This window comes from Pinus tabuliformis, chromosome 6 (genome assembly GCF_031772625.1).
Source record: "Pinus tabuliformis cultivar Carrire ecotype Pingquan chromosome 6, CPIR1, whole genome shotgun sequence".
NCBI lineage: Eukaryota > Viridiplantae > Streptophyta > Pinopsida > Pinales > Pinaceae > Pinus > Pinus tabuliformis.
Genome location: NC_142292.1, coordinates 1,068,251,769 through 1,068,274,880, shown reverse-complemented (window position 1 = coordinate 1,068,274,880; position 23,112 = coordinate 1,068,251,769). Strand labels below are relative to the sequence as shown.

Sequence of the window (23,112 nt, the reverse complement as noted above, 5' to 3'; positions counted from 1 at the left end):
ATCCATATGGTGTATCTTCTAGCTATAGTGAGCTGTAAAAGAAAATAGAGTTCTAATTGTGCCCCATTTTGTTATAGGAGCAAATGTCTCTATGTAGTCGACGCCTTCCTTCTGAGTGTAGCCTTTTGCTACAAGTCTTGCCTTGTATTTATCAAGCAAACCATCTGCTTTATATTTGATCTTATACACCCATTTGCAACCAATGGGTTTGACACCTGTAGGAGGATCCACTAACCTCCAAGTTCCATTCTTAATAAGTGCATCATATTCCTTTTGCATTGCATCCTCTCATTCATCACAATTAGCAGCTTCTTCAAAACAATTAGGTTCGCTAATTGTGCAATGATTGAATTCACAATCATGAGGAACATTACCTAAATCACCTTTAGAAGACATTCCTATTTCAAAATAATCAAACTTGCTTGGAAATTTTCAAGCACGTGTAGATCTTCGTAAAAGTTGCTGAAGTGGTTGTGATGGTTGCTCATCTTGAAAAACAGGCTCAAGGACAGTCTCTTCAAAAGAAATTTCTGGTCCTGCAGAAACATTACTATCATCCAAATTTTCTTCAGCAATAACATTCTCATGAGTCAAAGATGGAAGAACCACACATTGATCCAGAATGAGAACCCCCCCTTCAATGTGTGGAACAACATTATCAGATTCAAAATAGAACTTCTTAGATGAAAAGTTTTCCAAATGAGCCAGTTACTTATCAACGGTGGAATTACTTTTATCTTATTCAAGGAAAACAACATCTTTGGAAGGAATGAACTTCTTGTTCTCCTCATCATACAATCTATAAACTTTGGAAGTAGCAGAATATCCCAAGAAAATGCATTTGTGACTCCTAGCACCCAACTTGTTGCGCTGATGTTTAGAAATTAATGCATAGCATAGAGAACCAAAGACTAAAATGTTGAACAGCAGGAAGACAATTATACCACATTTCATAAGGAGATTTATTATTGATGACAAAGGAAGGACAACACTTGCGAATATAAGTTGCACAAAGCACTGCTTCTCCCCAAAACATCAACTTAACATTCTTAAAGAACATCATAGATCTAACCATATTAAGCAAAGTTCTATTCATATGTTCTGCGACGCCATTCTATTGTGGATTATAAGGTATGGTAGTCTGATGTTTGATTCCATTGTCCTTCAAATATTGTTCAAAAACATGAGAAGTGTACTTGCCACCATTATCAGTTTTGAGAATGCCTATATTTTGTTGAGTTTCATTTTTAATCATCAAATGAAAATTTTTAAAAACATCAAACACTTGTGACTTATTCTTCAACAAATACACCCAACACATTCTCGAGTAATCATCAATAAATGTCAGCACATATTTATTTCCATTTGCAGTTGCAACAAGCATAGGTCCACATAAATCTGAATGTATGAGACCTAATTTTCGTGAAGATCTAAAAGAAGAACTATGAAAAGGTTGTTTACAATGCTTTCCTATAATACAAGCATCACAAGGTATAATATTTCTTGGAACTGTCGGAAGACCTTTAATACTTTACTTTTTCATAATTATGTTGTCATAATTGATGTGACCAAATCGAGCATGCCACAACAAGCTGGGAGACATGATATCACTTTGTTGCGCCAAAAGAACAGAATTTTCACGAGAATTAGTAAATGAAGTACCATTTAATTTTAGAAGTGTACCTTCTTCCACACCGTTCATAACAACTACAAGATCGCATGCTCTTCTTATCTCGATGATGCCATCAAATATATGAATAGAATGCCCCTACTGTCGAATATGGATAAGAAACGTCAAATTTTGTTGAAATTATGGAATATAAAGTACATCCTATAGAACATAATCTGCAAAATTCAATATCTTCAAACGAATAAACCCAATGCCAAATGGTTTAATTTGAGACTTACTAGCAAAGTAAATAATACAATCAATATCATCACTGAATGTTTCAAAAAAATCTCACCTAAATGTCATATGACAAGTGGCCCCTGAAACCAAAATCCAATTATCTCGCCATTAAGAAAATGCAGTGTTGAAAACATCAGTGATATTAAAATTACAGTGAGCAACAATGTATTGTGCAGAATCTGATGATTTTCCCTTATCTGGTGGTGGTTGATCTTTCTTTTCATTTAATTGCTCTCTCCTTTCACTGACTTTCTCCCAAGGGATTTTACAGTTAGTAGAAGTATGACCAATTTTACCACATCTAAAACATTTGATAGTTGGTCTATCATTAAAATTCCTTTGTTGTCTATCATTTTCTTGTCTGTCTCTCTGATTATTTTTGCCTCCCCTGCCTCTATAATTTCTCCTACCACAACCTCTACTACTTTTATCACCTCTAGAAGTTTCAACATGAGACTTCTGATCCTTTTGTGCAAGGCACAAAGTTCCTACATTAGAGTTAGGTCGGGCCTCTTTCTTCCCAAAGGCTTTTTCTCTCTCAGCTATTTTGCTTACTAGTTTATCAAATGTAATGTCTTTTAGCTGCCCACTAGCTTGGAGAGATTCCAAATAGTTTGAATAGACAAGGTGAAGGACTTTTATAAAAGTTGTAAGTTGTAAATCTAGTTTAATTCCAGTGGCTTTTATATCATGAAAAATGGCTTTTATTTTAGAGGCACTCTTCAAAGGATCATTATCTTTCATCTCCAAATTAAACAACTTTAACAATAACTGAATAATTTCGAGTTTTGAATGTGAATCATACAATTCTTTCAACTTCATTAGTGTTTCGAATGCAATACCACAAGAAACAATATATCTGCTTACCTCTTCTGTCACCAATGCAGTTATTAATGCATATACCTTGTTGTCTTTTGTCTCCCAAATTGCATGTTGCTTCTCATTATCAGGCGGCTCTGGTGCAATTTCTTTTCCATCACTATCCTTCTTGCCTTGACAAACTTCCCACAAATAGTTAAAAATAAGGGCACTTTTAAGTTTTCTAAACCACTCTTGATAATTTTCCTTTCCATTAAAAACAACTCCAACTATGGAAACTATTTAAGTCATAATTGTTATGTAGCTAAATATTCTTCAAATCCTTTCAAATTCAAAATATATGCAATACTTCTGAAAATATATAAATTTGTTTCTCCTCTTGTTTTAACAAAGTTGGCTTTGTGGTTTAGTGGTAAGTTTCAAAAATAGCCTATCAAAGAGCTAGGTTCAAATCTTATTAGCCTCCAAAAATAAATTTTATTTTACCAATGGCCTATTCAAACCACCAAAAATATACATTCTCGCCAGAAAATTGACCACTCTTCAATTAAATTTTTTATTTAAGCCACCAAAAAATATATATCTTCCTCAAAAAATTGACCACTCTTCAATTAAAAGTTTTATTCAAGCCACCAAAATATATATACTTCATTTTAAGTATCTTTCAGAAGTTTATTTGCTGCAATAAATATAAATACTATCCTAGACAAATTTTACTGTCATTAAATATGTATTTCAAATCGCCAGAAAATTGACCACTCTTCAATTAAAATTTTTATTTGAGCCACCAAAAAATATATATCTTCACCAGAAAATTGACCACTCTCCACTCTTCAATTAAAAGTTTTATTCAAGCCACCAAAATATATATACTTTATTTTAAGTATCCTTCATAAATTTATTTGTTGCAGTAAGTATAAATACTATCCTTTAGAAATTTTACTATTATTAAACCCCTGTTTACTGTGGTAAATGCAAATACTATCCTTCAGAAATTTTACTGTGATTAAACTCTTGTTTATTGCCGTAAATGCAAATACTCTTTTATAAATTTCACTGTAAGTAAACTCCCATTTGATGCAGTAAAGGCAAATAAAGCCTCCCAAAATTAAAATAACCAGCGGCCCTTAGATGCATGGAACTTAGACTTTTAGCAAACAATCCAGCAATTATTGGTATTGGACTCAGTATTGGAAATTTGTATTCTAACTTCCAAGAATATGTTAAAAAAAAAAATTTATTATGCCACTCAATTTCTCCAATTTTCTTTTATTATGAATGAAAGATATGAAACTTACAAAGAGTCAATAGTTTGAGCGTCCCACTACATTTCTCGATTGGATTAACATTCTGTTGCACTCTATCTTCACAGTCTTCACGCTCCACGTCTCTTTTACGCCATAGACTTCAAATACATGGAGTTTAGGAACAACTCAACCAGTGCTCTAATACCACTGTACAAGCCCAAATAAACTCCACAATGAAAGAGCGTCATATTAATAATAAAATTACTTATTTATACATGTGCAATCTAGGTACGAGATAGTTGTGTCTCGGTAACTTATTAACCGTAAAAACGAAATGTAAAACTAATTACATATTATACAATAACAATCCCGAAAGATTAGTCAACAAGATTTTCAGTAGAATATCGACCAGCAACAAAATACTTTACAAGCATGATATACCACAATAGAACATACTTAAGTTTGATGCCTATTTTGCATATTTTCTTGGAACTATTCCACTTACACGTCCGAGTTAGTTGAGAGGGAAGTGAGATTACTCTATAGATCGTAATTTCAGCATTCTGCTGCAGACAAGTCTTGCAGAGTGCATTAGCATTGCGGATACAATTGCTGATTTGCTATAACCTGTAAGTAGTTATAATCCCAATGTGACTTATGAATTTATTCAAAAACAACAATCATATTCAACAATGACAAACTTGGTTGCATATCGACTTTGGATTCTTTTAGTAAATAAGCAAATCTTTCTCTTAGACCCGTGTCAAAGATTTTATGAAACTGTCTCGTTTAAAAAGAATTTAAACTTGATAATTGTATGAATCAAGGTGCTAAGCTAAGTTCAACTGAAATCAACACAATCCTGTATATAAAAATTCTGCAAATCATTAGATCAAACTCATCTGACTATAATCTAATTCAAATCATTGTAGGTTACAAGTCAAATACACCAACTTGATGCTTTTAACACCATTGACGCTTACATCCCCTGGAAAAAATGACATGGAAGAAATATTTGCAGAATGCAAAACAATATTATAAAATACCAATGAAGGTATTTTAAATAATCGAAGAGATTACTACTCTACTTCACAATGATCTGAAAACTGATATTGAATCCATCTTCCATTAAGCAGAAATGCCTAAAAGGCCTGCAGAAGACCATTTCACTCTTGACAATGGATGTTGAATTTGGCCTTACAATCGATTTCTGACCTTCCTCTTCCATCTACCTAACATTTCTCTGCCCTGCCATAGATCCAACACCATATTTCGTATTTTCACTCATACTAAGCAGAGTAGATAAGAAGTTAAATTTGAATTAATCTGTCAAATTCATTTTCACTTTACCTTGAAAGAGAAAGCAAAATAGTTCCATAAAAAACAAAAGCAATAATGCTTTTCAAAAGACTCACTGGACATTATATAAAAAACTTTTATCTAGAACAACACAATTGTATATACTGAATACAAAAAATTCTCATCACTTTTGTTTATGTTCAACTTTGAAAGACCAAATGATAAACACTACTGCTAATGCCAAGGTTTGAAAGTGTCCAAAGATGTATTCACCTAGTAATGAAGCATTTTCAGTGGAATAGAAAATAATAATAATAATAATATGCACTAATTACTACAAAAAATGAACTTTCAAGAAATAACTCCGTAAGTCATCTATCTTACAAAGTCGGTCAACTGGTCCATTTTTGTCAAATATGCATGACAAGGAAAAACAACTATGAGTTTTTTCACTGATCACAAGCTGTACAAATTTCAGGAATTAAGCAATTAATGCAGTTTTGAATTTTTGCCTCATTTACTTGAGGTTTACCAGATCTAATCCCGGTGAAATTTCAGCCTTAGGGCTGGCTTGAAATATTAAATAACAGTAGTAATACTCCACTTTTTTTCAATGCAATTTCACCTGGCAACCCAAGAGAATAAATACCACGTGCATGTACTTCAATACCACAAAGCTACATCCCTTGGGGCATACTTTTCAAGGTATGTAACAAATCTGAAATATTCTATTACAATAGATTATAACAGTGAATCTACTCCTTTATCTTCCAGATAGGAATTAATCACTTAACAAACTCAGCGATATGTTATGTCAAAATCAGTATGAACGAATGCTGAATCTACTCAATCAAGAAAATAAAATATGTTGAAAATCAAATCTGCAAGTGCACAATATTTGGATAGCTGGAAACTTCATGATATGTGTAAGTAAAAGTACATACCTTAGCTTTATAAAAAAGCCGGTACAAGTAAAGCTCTCCAAACTGTAGCTAAGGAAACCATAAGAAAAGCCTAGCCACCAACTCCTAACTAGGAATCACTTGCAACCAAAGCTGGCACTCTAAATACCATCTACATGCTAGTATCAACACCAGTAAGTCCTTGGTTGACACTATAAGCTCATATCATAGAACCTCTCCAAACTAGCACTGTTGTCTTCCTTAGGGTTTACAAACCCTAGCTGTGTTTTATCACACAAGTACATGGCAAGACAACGCTAGTGCTAGCTTCCAAACATATATGTGCATTCAAGGGTTTTAGTCCCCAAACCATAGGTCTTCAACTATTGCCTCAACACAAGCACCTAAACCTCAATGGAACAACAACAATGCAATCTTCTTCCAAGCAAGGCTTCACACTAAGATCAAGACTCATCAAGATAATCTCCCTATGATCTTTCCATAGCCTCACATCCCATAAGAACAAGGCTCCAAAATCATGCAAGGCATTAGCTCAACTCTCGATGTCTTCCATCAAGGAAAAAATGTCACCACAAGAACAATAACCATAATAATTTTCATCATCTCCAACATATCTTCTCTAGGTTTTATATGTATGGAAAGAACCCTAGCATCACAAGCATAATCCCTAGCCTCACATAGGAACAATATCTCCAAGAACATCCAAGACACCTCTCTATCTCTCTCATTGTCTTCACCTAAGGTTTGCTTATGAACTCTAATGTCATGCTTCTAGCTATTTCCTCATGAATCCTAACATGTTGCTCCCTACAAGAATTCTCCAAGAGAATACAAAGAATAAATTACATTGATGTATGATTACAAGATCCCTCTCCTCCCTTCATATATACAATAGGTGAGGGAGGCTAACATAAAATGACGACTTGTGTCCATACAAGTAACCAACAAAGTAACCCCACATGGAGCACTCTACAATACAAGGATGCACAAGTGTCAAGCAAGGTTTATCCAACCCCAAAGGTGAAACACCCTCCAAGCATGATCTTCCTTGGGATCAACACCCTTCCCCCAAAATGGCACACTATCGGACAAGATATCAATCCAGCACTTCCTCTTCCACAGCAATCCACTATCCAAGTGTCCTCATGCAAGGCACTCCTCTAACTCTATGTGAATTGTCCTATCATGTGACCAATGCTACTCCCATGTATGCCAATGTGGTCTATGAGCTACAATTCTCCTCTTCAACATATATGTGGGGGTCCAGTACCAACCTACATGAAATACGCTCCTCAACCCAAGTTTGTCAAGCCAAATACCCAACCTCCAAGGTGTTTGTCACATGATCCCAAGCTCCTAGGGCTAAGTGCCTTCCTTCGAGTGCCCAATGATCCTCCTAGGTAAGTAAATCCCCAAATCAAGTAATTGATTCCTCCATTGTGCACACCCGATGGGTTAGCCATCATGTTAATTAGGGTAACAACCTCCTAGTTAAAAGTGTCATGCTAGCACTCTAAACAAGGTCAAGCATCCACCCAAACTAGGCCATTCATATGTCCATGAAGCATCGCCAAGGGGCTAGGAGAGCTAGTGCTTTTCTAGCAAAGTGAAAACATTATTTTAGTAACTACAAAATCTAGCACCCCCTCTTTATGAAAAAAATGATTTTTAAACACCAATCAACTCCCTCTAAATCTACAACCCATTACTCCAGTGCCTCCACAAAGCACAAAGACCCTCCATCATCATAGAACATCATACCCACTCTACAAGATTCATATCCATAAATACAAATCCACACACCTTAGCATTCAAACAATCACTACTCACAAAGGTGTGTCTCACTCCAAGCAATCAACCAAGCAATCTGTAACTCAACCCTCAAATGGTGAACATGCTAGGAAAATACAACAAAGCAACTTGGTTCACACCATCAAACCAAGCTACTCCCTCTTCCCCTCTATTAGGGGCTCCAAAAGTATAACAACCATCTATGAAATTGAAGCAACATAAACTTGGATCACTACTTATCACTAAACTCGAAAATCACTTAAAATTGGAAGACATCAACAATACCCTGTCAAAATTCCAACATCCATAAAGTCAACAACATGAGCCAAAAATCTTGTCGTACCAAATTAAGAGTTGATCAAGATATCCTACAAAGATAATCACATCTTTAGCAAGACCAATACAAGTGGATCATATCCATCGAAAACATAAGATAAAATCTGCATATATCTCAATTAATCAATCCTACAATACAAGCTCATGGTAAGAGTAACAACAACCCATAAAGGATCATCATTGAATTAAGAGTATGAGAATCCCTCATGCACCTCAAAACCTCTGTTAACTAAAGCAACAACCTCAAATAGGTCGTCTTCCAATCTTTGCGGAATCTTGAAGCAAGAGTGCCATCACACACAACAACCTTCGCATGAGAGAATCCAACCCTATCATTGGTACTCATCGCTACTCCCATTTGCAACAAGCATAGAATCAATAATTCATTCCACCGCCATATGTTTTGAACCTACTTGCAACTTAGGTCTTCCACACCTTTCTTCAAAGCCAAATGTTCCAGGACAAGAGCACACATTTGAAGAATATAACATGAAAGATCCACTCTCTGAGATCATGTACAAACTAGAAATGCTCGGTAGCTTAGCATCACCCCAACTATCACATCTATGATCAATCACTCCACAAATGTACATGATGTGCAGCCAATACTATCCCCAAGGGATAAAGCTAAAAGGTCCCTCCATCTATCGTAATCACTGAAACTACGCAAGGTCACAATTCCTATAAACTCTTGAGTCACAACTCAACGAAATCATATTAGCTAATAATCATCAGTCTACCACAAAATGAATCAGCCCATTTTGGGCTCCAAAATCAGCAAACAATCAAAGGGTTAAGCATGCCTATTGTAGGCATCAATCCACCCCAAACACTAACATCCACTAGAACAAATCAGCCACCTATCATAGCTCCTCATGGGCATCACACCTGCTAAAATATAGGTTACATACCAGCCATCAATAATACAGATCCTCCACCTATCACAGGTGAAAACACACTAGCATTACTAGAACAAATCAGCTATCTATCGCAAGTCCTATTATCCATGCAATCCATGAAAGAAGTAAAGCATTGATATCCACTGGAACGAACCAGTCATGTACCACAAGTCCTCCTAGGCATCTTACTGGTGAAAATAAATCCAAACCAGCCATCAATAAAGTAGAACTACCACCTATCATAGGGAAGAACACACTCTCATCACAAGGGAAACTAGGGTTTCAACCCATCAAACCCTTCATGAGTGCAAGAGCTGATCTCAAGCACACTAGGAATCCATCACCCAACAACCACTTCTAGGTAAAACAACTAAAATATCTGACCTTCAAATTGGTCAAAAGGAAATCTCAATGCAAGCAACTCTAATACCATGTAGAAATTTCAAGAATTGGTCAACTAATGCACTTTTGAAATTTCACCTCATTTACTTGAGATGTCTTGGATCTAATTCATGTGAACTTTCAGCCTTAGGTTTGATCTAAAATATTAAATCACAGCAGTAATATTTCACTTTCTTTCAACCCAATTTCACCCAGTAGTCCAAGAGGATAAATACCATATGAGTGTACTCCAACAGCACAATGCTATAGCACTTACAGCACACTGTCAAGGATATGATCTGAAATGTCTTATTACAACAAATTAGAACAGCAGCAAATCTGCTCCTTATCTTCCAGATATGTGTTAAAATCACTTAACCAACTCAGCAATATGTTATGTCAAATCATCATGAACAACATGGGCTGAAATCTATTGAATCAAGAAAACAACATAAGCTAACAAAGAAGATAATTTAAGCTGAAAATCAAATGTGCAAGTACATAATATTTGGACAGCTGGAAACTTTATATATCACAGCTTTATCAAAATGATGATACAAGTCAAGCTCTCCAAACCCTAGCTAGGGACATAAGAAAACCCCAGCCACCAACTCCTAGCTAGGAACCACTCTCAACCAAAGCTGATCAATATTAACTATCAAGGTTACTCCAAAAGGGTTAACACCATGCTTGGGGTGCTTCATGAGATTTAGGATACATGGTGCATGTTCAACCCCTGGATGGTTCAAGTTGGATTAGCACATGGGAGATGGTCCTTGATGGATTTGCACAGATGAAATAGCTTTCCCAATGGATAATTGGCCTCAAATGGTTGTTGGCTTACTGTTCTTCCCTTAGGCATTGGAGTTCTCGTGATAGTTTGGTGGATGCCCTTAATTAGGGCCCCATGAAGGATTCACTTGCTTGGAGAGTTCCTTAGATGGGATAATGAGCACCATGCAACTTGGAGGGGGGCATCAGACCCTAGTTGGCATCTGGGAACTTGAATCCTTATTCGAAGGAGATGGCTTATGGATGCCTAAGGATTCAACAATATTTTTGCAAGGGCAATTGACCTAGTGGAGTACATTGCTTAGGAGGATTAATGAAGTCCATGAAGGCTTGTGATGGAGGAAAGTGGACTTGCCTTGTGTAACTATATGACCTTGGAGCCATTATTATGCATTACATCACCTTGAAGCATGGCATGTAAAGTTTAGAATGTGGTGTCCCACTTGTGTTGGCCTACTAGTGCTCATCGTAGGTCGCCTGCAATGGCTAAGACCCCCATTGTATTGTTTTTCTCCCTTGCCTCTCATATAGATAGAGGGAGAGAGTATTTCTGTTCATATGTTCACTCACTCACTTGTATTCACTCTTGTAACGAGATGTGACCTAGAAAAGAGTGCACACCGGCTTCATTCTCTCTAGAGTCTTCACTTGTTCTTGATCTCTCCCTTTCATGAATCGCTAAGGTTTCTATTGGATATCTTGAAGCATCTATAATTAGGGTTTATCCCTTGGAGATTAGAGATTAGAATTTTGTGATAAAACCCAAGGGTGGAATTATGAAGAAGAGGAGAGGACATCTTGCCTTAGAGGATATGTTGGAGTGATTCTCGCATAATCTTCTTGGTTGCTAGGTTAAACTGATTTGCCCTAGCTAGGGTTTGGAAACCTGGGAGGAGTTGTACTAGCATTGATAGACGGCTATGGTATGCACATGTATATCATCTTAAGCATATTAATTAAGTTTTCATTTGTCCAAAACTTGTGCAATTTTCAGATTTGATTTTCAGCCATATATGTTATTTATGCATTGTTATTTATAGCCATATATGTGCTGATTTGACATAAGTAAAAGGGCTATTGTTAAATGATTTGGCATCTAAGTGAAGAATGTAAGGGGCTGACTTTACTGTTGTCATACTGTTGTTGTATTGGTGTAACCATTGTTGTAAAAGAGTATTTTCTTATCTGGTTATTCACTAATAAGTCGCCCTAAAAAGGGCTGAAACTTATTCCTCTGGTTTGGTATTTTTTCTCCATGAATTGTTGGGAAGGTTGAGCTATTTGGAATGAAACATTGTATTATTTCTGCTACTATTTTCTACCTTGTTTTACAACAGCCCTAAAGCTGAAAATCCACATGGCTAAGATCCTATGAAACCGGATTCGCCCTATAGGCCCCACGAATCCCAAATCCATCGTGTCCGACACAATTCTCTCGAGATTCGTGTCCAAAAACCATGACACGTCGTGTCCTATTTTGACATGTCAAATCCAACTGCGTGTCACGATTTTGGCAGTGTGTCCTATTTTCCAGGACTCGTTAGGCGGCAAAAGTGACATGCGCGGGTATGAAAAGGCCGCATTTGGTCATTACAGCGACGCATATTTTCATTTGGCAAGCGTTTTGGCAGCTTAATGATCAAGTCTAGGCCCTAGTATTGATATGCTATTCATGGTAATGTTAAATTCTCAAAGTAAAAGGATGAAAATGAAGATTTACTTAAATTTTTAACATTACCATGAAATGACTCAGGATGTTTGAGAGTGGTTCAGGCCTCATTGGATTTCATATGGAGAAAGTAGAATTTTAGATTTCATTCAAAATCCAAAAGACTTATCAGTTTTTCAGGATTTTAGGATTGGGGGATTGCAATGTTTCCATTGACTTTTGTCATGTATTAGGGTATGGAACTCGTATTTAATCAAGAGCACCAATCCCTCTATGTACCTTGATGTTAGTGACATTGGTTGTTGAACTCCTGTATCATGACCCTCCTAAAAATGTATGCATCACTCAAACAAAATCTTGACTTGACATGTTATGCTTGTTCTATCTTATGTTAATGCTTAAAGGGTGATATTAATGACAAAGATCCCTATACAGATACAGAGGTAATGACAAAGATACCTCTGGATATTAATGCTTAGAGGGTGATATTAATGACAAAGATCCTGATTTTCCAACAAGACTAAAAAATTAGACATTTCTCGTGGTGGCAAGAGGGCCAAGCATAAGAAATAGATAATAGATTGACATGTATTTGAATTTTGTATGTACTATGCATGCTAATAGCTATAGATGAAGATCTATATTTAAAATCAATAAATTTGTATCATTAATTAAAATTTGTGTAAGAAATATCTAATTTTTAATATATATATTTTAAATATATATATATATATATATATATATTTTAATAAAATAATATATAATGAATCCTATGTGTCCTGTTCCGGGGGGTCAACGTGTTCGAATCCAACACCACGAATCCCGAATCCTACGAATCCCGAATCCCCGTGTCAGGTGACTTAGCTAAGATCCAATAAACCTTCTAGGGTGAAGGTAGATCCTCTACATGCTAGGATCAACATCAACAAGTCCTCCTTGGCACCAACAACCTTGTATCACACAAGCTCTCCACACCACAACTGTTTCCTTCCTTCGGATTTATAAACTATAGCTATGTTGCATCACACAACTACATTGCAAGAAAACTCTAGCACTAACCTCCAAACCTACATCTCCATCCTAGGGTTTGAGTCATCAAACCTTAGGTCTTCAACTCTTGCATCAACACAAGCACGAAAATCTCCAGGAAACATCAAAGATACAATAATCAAGTCTTCTTCGAAGCAAGGCATTGTACCATGCCCAAGACTCATCAAGCCTGTCTCCACAAATTATCTTGCCTTGACCTCACATCCCACAAGAACAAGGCTCTGAAATCATGCAAGTTGTTAACTCCACTCTCCATGTCTTCTACAAGGGTAGACTAAGCAGACCGTGATGCAACCAATCAAGAAACTCCTATATCTGTCCAAGTAAAAATCCCTGACATAAAACTGCAGGGAAACCCTAACGCTAGGCACTTCAATCCTGTGTAAAAGGTCTCCAAAAAAATGCATTAAACAGGCTCCAAAACAGCACTAAAGGAGGCACGCTTCTCCAACAAATAAAAACACCATTAAAAGACAGCCCTAATACTAATTAAATTTTATTCTGTATGCAAGGTCAGAAACTCAAGATACAAACATGAACAGCTAAGAGAAACCATAACCAGCAGAGAAATGAATAGGAGATTCACACCCACTCTGATGCCATGTTGAGAGCACAAGAGCAAGCAAGGCTTGAATGGAACCACCAACAAACCCTAAAACCTGCAATAAATAGGAGAAAACGCCTCTTGATAAACAGTGAGCAAGTGCACTGCTGAGCCATTGGTGTGTTAGAGTAATAGACCATAAGAGCATTATAGAGAGATAACCAAGCATAAAGATCACACTAAGATAGCAAAAAGGCTCAATAGTATATAGTTCCCATAGGCATAAACATTTTTTTGGAGAGAGCAACAGCTGAAGCCTGACAATGATGATTTACAAATGACACTTGGGTGTGTGCTTATACACATCTCAAAAAGTAGGGTGCACTTCCCAAGAGGGGTTATGGGGCCACATATGATTAATTAGGTCAGCCTTAACCATAACCCAGGATTACAATACATGAACATAAGTTAGCATTAGCTACATATATTAATGGTACAACCCTGGTCCACTAGCCTGAAGATTACACCATTTTCAACAATTATACCAGCAATTAGGCTAGTAAGTTCCTTGTGTTAAGACATATGAACTAAGCTTTGTGCCTGCAAGAAAATACTCAGCACCCTCTTAGTTCATATTAGGGATGCCATTTGTGCAAGGATTGCCTATGGATGGGAGCTAAATTGTTCCCCAAAAGCCATTCCATGGTCCCAGACATTATCAAATGAGTGTTAAATTTCTGCGTTATTTGTTGAATGTGTCTAAATTAGAAAAATTACTTGTGAGCATCACGTTCTGCTTTCTGAAATAAATTGTAACAGTATGAATGCATTATCCTGTAATAAATTATGGAGCTCGATACATGGAGGCTGGGCTGAATTTGCCATCTAGGCAATCAGTGGAGCTCTTTCTAAGGGAATTTCATGCCCCACCATCCCAGTAGCCAAAGAGGTGACCAAGTAGTCCACAAGGAATGATGGAACGGATTCTATTTTTGCTAAAAGAATTTAATTTCTGAGTGTGTCTAGTGGCAAGAAGTGAGGTGATTAAGCTTGTATTGACATTGAGACCTGTATTCAAAACCACTAAGTGGATGTGGATGAGAACATGCCAGTGCTGGGTGACTATGACAGCTTAGATATGCACCTCATAGCACAGTAGCTTAACCAAAGGGAGTCTATCAGATGTATTTCTCAAAACACACACACACATACATAGAAACAGAGGCTAGAATCCATAAACACATACCTTGCGTCTTCCAACAGCCATTTCATTTTTCTCTATAGAGATTGCCTCAAAACCCAATGGATGCAAAACTTCCTCATACCTTAAGAAACAAATGAAAACAGATCTTAAGAGCTCAAAGCAAAATTTAATGTAAAAAATTAGAAATTGCACAGCAAAAAGGAATTGTAACAATTGCTTCTGCTAATTAAAGAGAGGGAGTTCACCGTGGAATAGAAACTGCATATGGTGGACCCCCTTCATGGTCATCTATCTGCTCACAACAGCATGAAACCATTGATGGTCACTGGATTTCGCAATTGTATCTGTTCCAATCAAATTGACTGTACTGTACGAAACTTAAAAGAACAGCTGAAAAATGACAATCTATGTTATTTTCTGAAACAATAGGAAAGAAATATGTGGGATGGAAAACACTTACTGGGAACATGAGTGTAATAAGCTCTCCGTCATGTTTTAATAGTTCTGCTACGCGCTCTCCCCAGGCAGATCTCATTGAAGGCTCAATGGCACAGAAAAACCTGACATTCATCAGGCAAATATAAAAAGGTAATATAAAGAAGATAACCTGTGACTGTCAGGAAATTCTAGAGATACCATAAATAAGCACTGCAGGTTAGATATACTGACGTGTAATCAAAGATAAGATCAAAGGTCTCCACTGGAGACCATGTGAAGAAATCTGCCTTCACAAACTCACAGTATTTCGCATTTGGTGCAGACGAAGCAAGCTTTTTGCAAACAAAAAAATATTATATTAATAAACATGGCACAAGACCTTTAACTCTACGCAAGCTACTCTCTCTGAAAACAAGGAGATTTATATTTGGCAGCATAAGATGACTTGATACAAGCCCTTAAATTAAGATGGATTAAAAGTTTTACTTAGCAGTGTCGACCAAGCCACCTCATTAATAATAAAACCAATCAAATTGACTAACTCTACAGATTCTAATCTCATTTTAAAAGTACGCTGCAATGTCTTTAAGGATTCAATTTAGACTTTAAAACGTGCTGTGAAAAAGCTTTTACTTTAGTTTGCTCTAAAAAATCAGCCTGTGCAAAGAAACCCGGTCATTCAAATTGGTTTACACATAGATAACTTATGAGATGGCCAAGTACAAAATCGGTGTTGAAGTTCTTGCTAGCTTCGGAAGTTCTTCTACATGAACTTGGTGTCTTCGCATGTAGAAAATGGTTGATTGTGTCTTTAGGTGGTTGTTTGGTGGAGCAAGTGATTTATGATTGTTTTCCTAAGTCTAATTGAGGAGAAGTACAGTAATTAAAATCAATTAATTATTGTGAACTATTAAGCTAAAGTACTAAAAATAAATAGTTTAATTATTTAAGTGACTTAGACATAATTTCAACCATTGATCTCAATTGAAGCGATATCTAATCTTGACCGTTCATCTGTTAGGAGATCAGGACTAGGGATTTGGTTTAATGAAATTGTAAAAGAAGCCTAATTGAGAGGTGAAGGCACAACACAGCCACATAGCATTGAGAAAGTGATATTTTCAAGGGGAGGAAGCGATTTTCTCCAAAGCGAGAGGTTGAGCTAGAATAAAGAAAAGGGAGGAAGAGTGCAGGGAAATTTTGGGAGTAATTCCAGGAGGCCGAATTCAGGGAATTGAAAGGCCAAGGCTGAAGCACAGAGGAGGTTGATTTCTGAAGACGAGGTTGATTTATCTAGTGGGCCGATTTCCTTGAGTACTCAGGGGTCGTATGAGGAGGAAAAGAGAGGGCCGATTTGTTGGTGCCGGGGTCCAAGTTTCTACAGAGTTGAATTCTTCGGGATGTCGATTTTCTGGTGTGCCAAATTCCTTGGGCCAATTTTCCTTGTGGAACCTAGTTACAGGTTCTAGCAGTGCATTTTTCTGTGTGTTTTCTCTGTGGGTCTACGCCCAGATTTTCCCGAGAATTTTAATGAAGTAAAATTGTTATGGGTGTATACTTATTGTTGTGATGTGATTGATCTCTCTAATTTTATTTGCGGAATCCGCAAGTTAAATACTAGTGATTTTATTTCTAGCAATTCAGAAAAAAGATTATTGAGGTATAAATAAATCTACGCTGGTATTGGAAATTCAACAATCTATTGGTGTTCTTAAACAAGCTGATTAGAAAGAGGAGATTTACCATCATAAAAGAAACATATCTTGCCTAAGAAAATCATATTCGCAATGAAGAAACTCCAAGTGTTGAATCTAAAATTTACCTCTTGTGCTTGTTTGACAGCTTTTTCTGAGATTTCGACTCCTATAACATAGCGGTTGGGACTAGCAAGGGCCACCACATCATACCCCTGCATTCAGTAAATAGATACAACCATGGTAAGCGCTTCAAAATCTTGTAGAGTTGCATTGATGTCACCAGTTGCTACCCAATTTGTGTCCGAATCTAGGGATACTGCAAGCCTCAATGATATTGCACTACAAACCAACATGAAGCACCGCTCCTTACCGATAAAACAAACCCATTTGATTGCCCCAAAGTGCATATCTGCTTAAAGGAAAATTGCCCTAATCGCATACCAAATGAAATTGGTTCTCTCTAATTTTGGCTTTCAATTTCAAATCCTTGTAGATTATGGATGATATGAGAACTCTTGAAGGATTGACATAGTTTCAGATTGTATAGCACATAAAAATAACATCAGCCCACATATATTAAAAACCTAAAATCAATAATGCAATGCCCTTTTACTTTTAGGAAGAGGTCAGAAATAGAATTTTGATAATGAAACAGTGGTTTGAATAATCCTACATTGAAATACAGAATGAGAATAAAGATAACATACAGCTCCACATCCAGGAACCAGAACCCTGCCCTGAGGAAGAAGACCCTGCTGTTGTACCAAGTGGGAGACAATTGGAGTAACCCGCCCTAAATCCCAGGGTGTCACTCTTTCCTCCCAGCACTTGTCCCATTCATCTAAGAAAAATAAATTCCAACTCCATTACATTCAGGGCTCACGCTTCTTATTCGAATTACAACGGCCAAAAACACACACACAAAGCTAATGTAAGCAATATGATTACCCATTGACTTGTTATTGACGAGATCTCGCATCCTATATTGCGCCTCCTCGTTGCTCCCGGTAATTCGTTCCATTGAATCTGGTTGGGATGAGAATGCTCTTAGAGCTGAGGATTGGAAGCCCTTGAATTTTGGTCTGAATGCCGATGACAGTGACCCACTTCTAAGGAGACTGATTATGGGCATTGGAGGTGCCGTCTGAGTGCAACGTGGAGCTTCCACTACCTCGCAATGGGATGGCATGATACTTGCATGATTCTGTTCAAATGTTGATCCACTTCCAATCTTCGGGGATTTCATGCGAGCGAGCAAAATGATTGGTTGATCCACAAGAGGTGGAACTGCTGCGAAACAATGGCCTCTGAGGATCATCGTAGAAAATGGTCAGAAACTAGGTAGAGTTTTAAAATTATAATATAATAGTATAATAATAATATCATAGTAAAACACGTCAATATTTAATAAAATATTAATGTTTTATTTGTATTCATTATTAATAAATATACCATTTATATCTACTTTAAAAAAAATATATTATTAATAATAATTAATTAATATTAAATGTTATTTATTATTATTTAATTTAAAATTATGTAATTTAGGAATATGAACCTTTAGATTAATAAATTCTAAAAATTGATATTATAAACCCAAGGGTTAATACTAAAACCCCAAAGAATTTTAAACCCAAGGAAATAATATCAATCTCTTGGGTATATTAATCTAAGTATTTGTATTCCCATGGTATAATATTATTCATAACTTTATAATAATAAAAAATTGTTAAGCTTTGTATGACCTTTCATTTTCTATTTATAATCGCCAAAGTTACACAACATAGATTGGCTAAGTGGCCTCAACTTACCCAATGGGAAACCAAGTCTGTTGGCCACCTATCCTCGTTGTAAGCCATCCAAAAAAAATACAGTTTCAATCTTTCTAACCAACCTAAATATCTCTTTGTTTCATGACCAAACATTATATATCTATCTATCCTTATACTTCCATGACGAAAAGTAAATGCTAACCGCATATATAACAAAACTAAACATGGTAAATTGATTATCCCTTATGCTCCTTCGATGTCGATTCCACGGTTGTCGAATCCTTGACAGTTGCTCCAAGCATCTCAGACAATTCTAGGATGCATGGAATGTGTCTTTTGATTTTGTCCAGTCTAATGTCTTGCATATGGAGTTGCAACTAAATTCTCTACAGATCCTGTTTGTAGCTCGACATCCCTTGGAGAGAGACCATCGTCCCCACCGAGATCTGTTCCATGGCTTTACCCCATAGACTTTTCATTAGCCAGTAGAGGTATAATGTATGCTTGAATTAGGTTACTCTTCCTCTGGTATTCCCAGGGTCTGGGATGAGTGTCCTCCAATTCTCCATATCCTCCTATATCTCACTACCTTGCTTTATCTTGTCTTCCCATTCTTTTAGCAAATTCTGGATGCCTTCATATGTTCCCTCTCGGTATGCCGCAACTGCTTCATTGATAAGATGCTCTACCGATTTCTCTGACATGCTCGGGTCCTTACCCTTTCCAGGCTCTCGGCCCCGTTTTCCCTGTCCTCGTCCTCTCACTAGCCAAACCATATCAACACTATTCGATACCTGTTCACATGAAATATTTGTTGACCGAGAGCACTATACCATATTATAACATTGGTTATTGTCCTGACTGTAATTGTCATTGTCATCGTTCTCCCCATTCGTTTCCTTTTTCCATTTGCTAGTAGTACCAGGGGCCAGATGGGCGGAGAGCCAGTCCTTATAAAGGGTCGAACTTTGTATCCCTTCTAACTTCTCACCCTTCCCGCCCCATTGCCTCACATACTCAGTATGGTTGACAATCCCCAGCCAAGGCCATGCAAGTGAGCCTAGCCTCAGCCCGACAAGTTTCCCTCCGTGGAGTGCAGTCCCATTCCCCTCTGCCTAGCAAGCCAGAACAATTCCTCTGCCCTTACCATGCCCAAGATCACCCACAGGGATCCTAGTTGGTCTCTTAGGATAGTATTTTCTCCCAATTCCTCGGAATTTGTTATGGTTACGACTGCAAATCCATCCTCCTACCCAACATAGTAGCTGACCTTTGCTACCCTCAACCTTAGATGCCAAGCTTCTACCTATAAGACCCCAACGACCAACCCCACTTAGCCCATGGTATGCAAAGCTCGCGTTCCCGTTGCCACCCAATGCAAGGTCCTCACAGCCAGAGGCAAGGTCAATTCCCGGCAGGCTTAAAATAAAGACGCCTAGCCAAACTATTGTCACTCGACGCCTCCTCCATTTCCTCCAATTACCCTTCCCAAGTATCTCCCTCTCCCCCTAGCAAGAATCAAACCAGGTCGACATTGCAAAGGCGGTGAAGAGCCAAGATGCATACCCGTTGTCGCTCTGAGGTTGATGCCACTAGTGCTATCGCCTTCCCTCTCTTCTGTTCTAGCTCCTTACTCCACAAGCTAAATTACAATCCTTACTCATCTTCCTCACCTTAATTTCTATACATCCCTCCTCTCCCATGCCATCTCTGCCTCCTTTCCCACTACCTTTGCATGTACTCATGCCAAGGGCCACCGCACCCATCGCTTTGAGTGTGTGGGGAGCGGTGGTATGTAATTCAACTGTACTCTTCATCACTACCCGCAGGCACTTCCATCCATCGGCATGCACCCTGATCAGGGTATAGGTTTATAATATTAATCCCTTAGGTTCAATATAAATCATGGTCAACCATGAGTTTATATATTTTGGATTTATAATATTGACAATGGTTGATTTTCATTTTGAGACAATCTTTGTCACAATGCGATGTTGGACCATGGTTGACCATGGTCAACCATCTTTTTTCTAGGTTTATAATATTTATCTTATTTTTTATATACCTTGGGTTTATAATATTAATTCATTTGGGTTTATAATATTTATATTATTTTTTATATACCTTGTGTTTATAATATTAATTCATTTGGGTTTATAGTATTTATCTTATTTTTTATATACCTTGGGTTTATAATATTAATTCCTTTGGGTTTATGATGTCTTAGGTTTAATATTAAAAATCCAAGGAATTATAAACCCTAGGGAATAATATTAAACCCTATAAATAATATTATACCCTAGGAATATTATACCATTGGGTTTTTAGTATTAAACCCAAGGGATTATAAACCCAAAGGAATAAAATTAAACCCACGGAATTAATATTATAAACCCAAGGTATATAAACCCTAAGATATTAAATACCCTCGAATAAAGATGGTTGGCCATGGTCAACCATGGTCCAACATCGCATTGTGACAACAATTGTCTCAAAATGAAAATCAACCATTTTCAACCATGGTCAACCATGTTTATTTTAGGGTTTATAATATTTATCTAAAGGTTTATATACCTTGGGTTTATAATATTAATCCCTATGGTTTAATATTATTCTCTTGTGTTTATAATTCCTTGGGTTTTTAGTATTAATCCCATGGGTTTATTATCCCTTTAGTTAATATTATTCCCTTGGGTTTTAGTATTATACCCTAGGAATATGAACCCTTAGATTAATAGACCCAATGGATTGATATTATAAACCCAAGGGAATAATAAACCCAATGGGTTAGTACTAAAATCCCAAGGTACTACAAACTGAAGGGACTATGATGTAGCAAAATTGCATCATGAAATTAATACGTGGACCTGTGGTTTATAGGCCCATGTTTGGACGAAATTTTCCGTTATGCAAACCTGGTTTATAGCTTCGACCTCACTCTCACATATATTCGCGAATTCATGCACACACAACGATTATAACATAAAACAACAGTCTACAAAACACACATTTTTTTTATTATATTCGAGCTCGAATTACATACAAAGGCGCTCAGGTCTTGGCCATGTCCTCACCAAATTTACATTGTGTTCTCCTACTCCCTTTACAAATGCACGAAGACTACATTTTATGAGGAATGAAACAATGTTGTGGATTATCTTAGATCCACAATACACTCCTAAATCTTATCAACGACTCCCTAAGATCTCGATTCATGCTTATCACAATGCAACGATCACATCTTTATATAGTTGTGGATCAGGTTTCATGTTTTTATGGCGAGTTTGTCAGAGGTCCTTGATGCTCCTGCATCAGACTCCCAAGGTACAAAACTTTTCTATGACCTCCTGGTCATATGCCTTCTTCATCCCTTAGCAATTCTACCCACATCCTCTGTGGAATTGCCTTTATGATCTTTTTGTGAGCTGCAACAAAACCTCTGCAGTAACAAGTCCTCCTTGCTACCCGATACCTCACCAAGCTTCTCTCCTCTGAGCTCAGTATTTCGACATCTCTCTGGTTCTCTCTTCTTTGGAACCATTTGAGCACTCCTGGCTCTAGGTTGCTGCAATCTTCTCACTTTCTTCTGCCGCTACCTGTACAACATATAAAGACCATACGCTTACCAATCCTCAACATATTTGTACCTCTTTCAATTGCACGCAGAATCTTATTATGCTCTGATACCACTTTGATGCAACAAAACTGCATCCTGAAATCAATACACGGACCTATGGGTTATGGGCCCACGTTTGGACAAAATTTTCCATTATGCAAACCTAGTTTATAGCTTCGACCTCACTCTCACATATATTCACGAATTCATGCACACACAACGATTATAACATAAAACAACAATCTACAAAACACACATTTTTTTTTATTATATTCGAGCTCGAATTATATACAAAGGCGCTCAGGCCTTGGCCATGTCCTTGCCAGATTTACATTGTGTTCTCCTACTCCCTTTACAAATGCACAAAGACTACATTTTATAAGGAATGCAACAGCGTTGTGGATTATCTTAGATCCACAATACACTCCTAAATCTTATCAATGACTCCCTAAGATCTCGCGAATATCTCGATTCATGCTTATCGCAATGCAACGATCACATCTTTGTATAGTTATGGATCAGGTTTCATGCTTTTATGGGGAGTTTGTCGGAGGTCCTTGATGCTCCTTCATCATACTAATATTATTAAACCCAAGGGGCTAATATTATAAATCCAATGTATATAAACCCTTGGTTGACCATGAGTTATATTGAACCTAAGGGATTAATATTATAAACCTATGAATAATATTATACCCTAGGAATATGAACCTTTAGATTAATATA

At 37.0% G+C, this 23,112-nt stretch overlaps 1 protein-coding gene across 2 annotated transcripts; it reads right to left on the bottom strand.

Annotated features, from left to right (window-relative positions):
- Nucleotides 1-4,862: 4,862 nt before the first annotated feature.
- On the bottom strand, nt 4,863-18,351 carry LOC149262628 (putative thiol methyltransferase 2). 2 transcript variants are annotated; one of them, XM_089425000.1, is made up of 8 exons: nt 17,947-18,332; nt 17,706-17,839; nt 17,124-17,210; nt 15,533-15,633; nt 15,324-15,423; nt 15,109-15,155; nt 14,906-14,984; nt 4,863-5,223 (listed from the first exon to the last, which is right to left on the bottom strand). In XM_089425000.1, exons 1-8 carry the CDS (start codon nt 18,314-18,316, stop codon nt 5,173-5,175), a joined length of 969 nt encoding a protein of 322 aa, XP_089281126.1. In that variant the 5' UTR covers nt 18,317-18,332; the 3' UTR covers nt 4,863-5,172. The 2 variants fall into 2 exon arrangements, 1 of the variants encoding a protein (XP_089281126.1); XR_016259181.1 differs by lacking the exon at nt 4,863-5,223 and having other exon boundaries at nt 14,941-14,984; nt 15,109-15,207; nt 17,947-18,351.
- Between the last annotated feature and the right edge of the window lie 4,761 nt (nt 18,352-23,112).

Bases quoted from the DNA above. Each gene is read 5' to 3' on its own strand.
- LOC149262628 (XM_089425000.1), bottom strand. From the start codon at position 18,316: ATGATCCTCAGAGGCCATTGTTTCGCAGCAGTTCCACCTCTTGTGGAT. The intron at 15,156-15,323 runs GTAAGTGTTTTC...TGTTGTGAGCAG, and splicing joins TTATTACACTCATGTTCCCA to ATAGATGACCATGAAGGGGG. The intron at 14,985-15,108 runs GTGAACTCCCTC...TTGTTTCTTAAG, and splicing joins TATGCAGTTTCTATTCCACG to GTATGAGGAAGTTTTGCATC.